This window comes from Cinclus cinclus, chromosome 12, assembly GCF_963662255.1.
Source record: "Cinclus cinclus chromosome 12, bCinCin1.1, whole genome shotgun sequence".
NCBI classification, from domain to species: domain Eukaryota; kingdom Metazoa; phylum Chordata; class Aves; order Passeriformes; family Cinclidae; genus Cinclus; species Cinclus cinclus.
In genome coordinates this window covers 15,077,260-15,083,823 of record NC_085057.1, presented here as the reverse complement: position 1 = coordinate 15,083,823, position 6,564 = coordinate 15,077,260, and the positions used below count along the sequence as shown (strand labels likewise).

The window sequence follows — 6,564 nt, the reverse complement described above, 5'->3', positions numbered from 1 at the left end:
GAAACTGTCAAATTACACTTTATTTGTATTGACAAGATAGGCAAAAGAAAGACTTTGTGTTCAGAGATACAAATCCATTATTTGCTGACATAATGCTGATATAACCACATTGGGTATTTCCACTTTCAGGACAATACTGAGGGGATCTTTACCAAGCAATTTTTTTATCCTTGGATAAGGAAAATGAATGCCTGTGAAAACAGTTCCATATGAAAATTTGTTACCTGCTTGTGGCTCAAATTTTACTATTAAGTTCATGATTGGCAGCAAATAATTACACTTGGCCTCAAAGAAAAACATATGTAAAACTGTAAGATCATTAAATAATAAGCATTAGCAGCATACCCAAAATACTTCTTGTACAAAGAACATTGCACTTGAACATACACAAGCATTTACCCTTATTTACACATTAGAATTTGTATAGAACAGCAAGACTGATATATACAGAAAAATAGTGGAAACCTTAACAGCCCCAGACGACAGAATATCTAGTGTTGACTCCTTAAATTTTCCATACAGTTTCCCAGGATGTCTCATGGTTTGTTTGCTTTTTTCACTATATACTATTGCATAAAAAATAGACTGTACAAGAAGGTCAGTCCCCAGTTAACACTTCAGAATATTTCTATGTACTATGTTTACTGCACCAGGGAGCAAGGGAGTCCAGGTCAGCTCCTCATAAAAACAAAGAGAACTTGACAGGTGCTATCTACTTAAACACTGTGCTTTACCTTGTAATACACACTGAAATCACTTGGCTGTGCAGTAACTACCCAGTGAGTTCCAAAGGCAGTTCCCTACCACACAGGATCTCCCACTGTCTTGCAAGCAATGAAATTAATTTCTCCCTGCTTTCTGCACTTGGGATAAAAATGTACCACTGGATCTCTCTGCTCCTGCTCCCCTCTTGTTTGGAGTTTCCCTTTGGGACACTATCAGTTTCTCCAAAGTGATCCAGTGTTAAATTCTGCATCAGGTCCTGATTCTGAACGTCATCAAACACAAATGTCAGGGCCTGTGGATATGTCTGATACCCCATGAGTACTCTGTCTAAATCCCGGATTCGTCTTCCATCTGCAAGCTGATACTTATCTCTCTTTGGTGGCTCCTTAGCAAATTCAGGTAGTGGGTAACTGATATAATCTTCATCAAAGAGGAATAAATCAGAGCTGGTCAATATCAGTGTTTTAGGTTGAAGTGAACTAGTGTTCTGAGCAGATCCTTCAAAGTGATTTACTTGAAATGCCAACACATACAGAAGAATGTTGAGGGATGGAAGATTGGTCAAACCATCCATCTTCTCTGCCACTAGAAAAGCAAGGTCCCCAATTTCCTCTTCATTTGGATAAATAAATTTTACTCTGCTAGAGTGAATCAGTTCATAATTCTCCATTTTTCCTGCAAGAAACATACATTATTATATATCTATTTAGTGCTATACAATACTTTTTAAATATACTAGGATAAACAACAATCCTTGACAGCTGGCTGCAGCTGGAAGAATTTAGGCTTTGTATCCATTGATACATGCTTTTGCTTATAAACAATACTAGAATAATTTTTATTTGGATTGCAGATATCTGCTGGAGTCCTTACATTACCAACACACTTTTCTGCAAATTTCTAACCATGTAAGTCAAGGGTGAACATAAGAATCCATCACTAACTTCACTTGTGCAAGACTCTTACATTTAACAATTCTGCTCACATAAGGCACATCTAAGATAATTAAAGTCAGGGAGTTTAGTTAAAGTATCAAATAGGAAATGACTGATGCATAAATGTCCCTCAGAAGAGTTTTTAATCAGTACAGTTTAGGTGAAGCCTTAAGTATGATGCCTAAATAAGTCATGGTGTGTAGAAAAGACCACTCACCTGTGTTTTTACTCCCAAATTCAGAGTAGAAGTCCTTATCTACTGGTTCAGGTGAAGGAGTGCGTGCAAGCAGTGACAGGACTGCCATAAGCTGCTGTATGAAGGTGTGAGTGTTGTAACTGTCTCTTGTCAGGCAGGTGACAATGTGATCTGCAGAATGTCCTGAGCAGAACACAGAACACACTTCACTCACTGATTTGTATGTGGCTTTACCATTTCCTGAACCAACATGCAACTGTCATCACAATTCTGAAAATATGCATCATTATTCAGAAATCTTTCCAATTTTTGAGAACAGCAACAGAATCTTCACAAATCCCTCAAAAATACATAATTTTTCTTCACTTAAAATATGATGCATACTTATGATTCAAATATTGCTCTAGGGATTCAAGAAAAAGAAGCAACAGAAAACCTCTCTTCCATCTAAGACAGAGATACATCTAAAAAAGACAAGAACAAAATAGAACTGGGAAAACTTAAAAGCACAAGATGTACTCACCAGTAATTCGGAAGTATTGGTCGAACAGGCCAACATTTACTGATTGAAGGTCATTAAGTTTTAGCACAAAGCAGCAAGAGAGGAGGAAAGAACTGTTTTCACAGTCTGAGTTTTCTTTGTTCCAAAAATCTGTTAAAGTAGTATATATGATAAAAAGGTTGAAAGAAAAAGATTGTTTGGTCCATAAGCATAATTTTTATATTACAATCTAATACTTATCTCACACTTGAAGAAGGAAATTAAGAAAAAACTGGGTAGAGTGGCTAAAAATTATTGAGCAAAACACAATTTTATTATCAGCATTTTTTTAAACATTTGTCACACACCAGTTTTAAATCAGCACATGCATTAGTAACACACTTTAACTGAATGCCCACCATGAGCTTCATTACTCTTCACTGAAAGGGACTATGAAATGACATCAGAGAAAACCACAGATCCAATGGCAGCTAAAAGGGTCTGTGCGAGGAGAAAACATGACTCAAGACCTTGTTATTTTTTTAACATAAAAGCCTTATGCAAATACTGACCCCTTCAACTAGGAGGTCTAATTAAGAATATTGGCCAATACTGGTACTTAGAGTGAGGACAAACACACACACACAGGGATTAAGTTTGTAATGTGGTGAAAGGATCAGTGCAACTATTTTACCTGACTGGTGCTCATCTGCATGAATAAAAGAATCATCCAACAGAAAGTAAATAGCTTTTGTTGAGAGAAGCACACAAGACATCACTTCTACATTGGGAGTCTTGTAAAACAGAACTGAAGACCACATGAGGTGTCTCAACTCTTCATTTTCCACCTAAGATGTAAATTTTATTTCATAAACAAATAAACTTTGGTATTTCAGAGTTTCGTCACTGTAGAGGCAACTTAAGACCCCCAGAGAAACAATTTCAACATCTTAAGCATCTGAACATGCTCTGGTATTTCACCTCCACGCTGCTAAATGAGGTCACAATGGCCACCACTGAAAACATCTTGTATTTATATAAGAAAATTATTTTTCTGTTATAAGAAAATTATTCCTGGTTTTCTGACCAAAATTGGGGGGGGGGGGGGGGGAAATAAAAACATCTCATTTATAAGAAAGACTTTTTAGGAGAGACACTGCAGACAAAACTTTGATCACCAGCTGAGCAGTGGCATCCCAAACCTCAAGTCTGCTGAGCCTTCAGGTGCCCCTGAGGGCTGGATTCAAAGACCCTGGAGAGAGCACAGGAGCACACCTTGCCACTGCAGGTGCTGTTCCAACTCAGCATCTTCCCAGCTTCTAACTTGATGGGCTTACTGTGAACCCTTAAATGAGTCACCCACTTTTTTTATCAGCTTCTCCTGATGTAAAAAGAGAAGCACAGCTTGTAACTGTGCTCACTTCAAACATTTGGAAGAGAGGTAAGAGAATAAGAAAAATGTATCTATTTCTCAAGCTTTTCAATTGACATTTGTACCTAGATCATAGTGATTTATCAGTCAAAAAAACATATTATAAATTTTGGGTAATATTTTTACTTTTCAATCCGATGTTCCCCAGATACATTTTAATGTTTTTCAGAAATCAAGTTTATCTCTTCCTGTTTCTGCAGTACTTACAGCCATGCACATGCGTTGCAGTCATGCACAGTATTAAAAATACAAGTCAGAACACTTATTGATTTACCTAAGAACCATTCCAAAATAATTTAATTCCTGTTATTTTCTTTCCTTTTGCCACTTTAAAGAAAAAAAGAAGAACATTCTTGGAGCAATCACATCTTCAAGACATACACTAGCATACTCTCCTGTTCAGCACCACAGATCCTAAAAGCAAAATATGCCTTGCAGGATCCCAGCTGCTGAAGCAGGGAACCCAAAATGGAGTAACACACAGATTCTTTATCAAAATGCTTCCAGATTTCCCAGAGTCTAATTCTTGTAGCTAAATTTGATCAGGAAAGTTTTTATAGATACTGTGCAGTACAGAAAAGTCACAAAGCATGTTTTTGTACACTTGGTTTAGATATGATACCTCTGCAATGTTGCTATGGAAAAATTCAACAAGGGCTCTTCCCTTCAGCCCAGCCACATACTGCAGAGACACAGAAACATGAAGGTGAACAGGAATCTGGTTGTCTTCTGTTATCTTCTGCATAAGAAACTCAGATGGGTAAAAGGATGACAGTGTCAGATGAGGCTTGCAAAAACTAGAAAAAATCCAGAGCACAAATTATCTAAATGTAAATATCTACACACCTTTTCCCCTACAAGAATATTTAGATTTAATTCAAAAATTAAAACCAGGTAACTTCCATTTTTAATAGTTTCAATTATTTATATCTTGAGCATAGCTGTCAACCTGCCATGACCTCACGCTGCAGGCACATGAAACAGGAAGTTTCCTTCCACCAGAAATTACATTTTAAATTGCAGCAACAAAACAGATTAAAAAAAAAAGATAGACTGCTACAGTCCAGGATAACCATTCACACTTACTCCAGACTAGCATGATGCAGAAGTATTTCATCAATACTACAGTCCAAACCCAACCACAGTGACAGCAGCAAAGACAGGGGGCAGGCCACATCAAGCACTGTGCCAGAGACCTTTGACAGGAATAATTACCTGGCTGCCTGACTGTGTCTGTTTGCCTCCACAAAATGATTTTTTACAGCATCCGATTTGCTTGAAGCTTTGAAAATAATAATAGTCTTAACATCCTGCAGGAGTGTCCTTAAAAGGCTGTAGATTCTTAGGAAGTGGAATTTCTCATGAGGTAGAACAAACACTGCTGTAACAAATCTGTATCCAACAAGCAACTCCAGCACGTGTCCATCCAAAAATGAACCCTTCTGCTGGGTGGCACTGTGAGTTGGATGCAGCACAAGTGATGCCAGTGGAATTCTATTCAGCTTAAAAACACTTCCCAACTCTTCTGTGCCTACCCTTTCACTTGGCAGTAAACTGAAATCCACCTTTACTATGTACAAATGCTGGGGTGTTAGAAATATCCAACATGGATGGACCACACAGGGACCCTGGTCAGAAGATTTATACACTGAAGAATAAAGTGCAGAACACAAAGCATTCTTTGACCATTCGTTCTTATTGCTAGCTGACTCTGGTTGATGCAAGACTTTCTGAATACTGGTTTTACCCCCATAAACAAGATATGTTGGGAAACAACCTTTTATTTCAACATCTTCAGCTGAAATGCAATTGAATTCCATGAGCTGACAGAGAAATTCTTGGAGATTTGCTTTTCTACAGCACCATGTGGAGCTTGGTAACACTGATGTGTAGTGTTGAGAGCAACATGTTTGTAAACAGGAATAAAAGTCTTGAAGATTCTGGGAGTCTGAAACAATAAACAAGCAGTGGTCACTGTTTTTCAGCTTCAGAGTTAAACAGATTTCTGGCAGGAGAAAGCCAAATTCTATTAGATCAGTGTAGGGAAAACACAGTGTTAATTTCAAGGCAGAAGGGATATGCTGGCAATTTCCTCTCAATTCCTGATGAGGAATCTCAAATACAGCTAGCATCTCATCAGTCAAAACCAAACAGGAAGCAAACTGTCTGAGTCCTTTATGAATGTGAATTGAAAAGCTCCAGAGAATTTTGACTATGTAAACACCCTCCACTGCTATGTTGTCAGATGATTGGGTATCCCAAGTAGTGCTGAACTCAAAAGTCTGATCTCCTTCATGAAGTCCCATTTCAAAATATCCATCTTCTTTGTCTGTGGTTGTGGAATTACCAGTAGGGCTTCCTTTGTTCACTGTGAGGGAGGGGGCAGATTTCTGCACAGCCTGCACTATCAAGGCAGAAAGGTGCTGGATAAAGTCTTGGTTGGTGGCAGTGTAGGACATACAATTAAAAGGCAAGATGATTGTGTTACAGGGGTCAGGCACTGCACAGTGCTCTTCCTCCAAACTCTCCAAACTTCAAAAGAGAGAAGAAACCACAGTAAATACAAACTTGAGTTTAAAAACAGTTGTTGCTACCTACAATTCATGGTGCTGCCTCTCAGAACTCTGATATTTGTTCTTGTTAATACAGTTAAATCAGTGTAATTTTGTAGAACATCTTTGTACTGCACAGCCATTGCTTTTAAAGGCTGGTAGTGTGTAATACTATAGAAAGTAAAAACTAAAATGTTTAACTCCTCTTTCCTTTCCCATCCCCAGGAAGCACAATCTCATGA

General features: G+C 38.0%; 1 protein-coding gene across 8 annotated transcripts in view; it reads right to left on the bottom strand.

Annotated features, from left to right (window-relative positions):
- NISCH (nischarin) overlaps positions 1 to 6,564 on the bottom strand; it is a 29,235-nt gene continuing 22,671 nt past the window's right edge. For 2 of the 8 annotated variants that reach the window (XM_062500423.1, XM_062500425.1), the window contains 6 exons: positions 4,986 to 6,302; positions 4,393 to 4,567; positions 3,033 to 3,186; positions 2,381 to 2,509; positions 1,879 to 2,040; positions 1 to 1,401 (listed from right to left, as the gene is read on the bottom strand). In XM_062500423.1, the coding sequence (XP_062356407.1) occupies positions 773 to 1,401; positions 1,879 to 2,040; positions 2,381 to 2,509; positions 3,033 to 3,186; positions 4,393 to 4,567; positions 4,986 to 6,302 (2,566 nt within the window). In that variant the 3' untranslated portion in view covers positions 1 to 772. Of the gene's footprint in view, positions 1,402 to 1,877; positions 2,041 to 2,380; positions 2,510 to 3,032; positions 3,187 to 4,392; positions 4,568 to 4,985; positions 6,303 to 6,564 lie in introns of those variants that run through there. The other 6 variants (XM_062500426.1, XM_062500424.1, XR_009933554.1 and 3 more) reach the window with 6 other exon arrangements.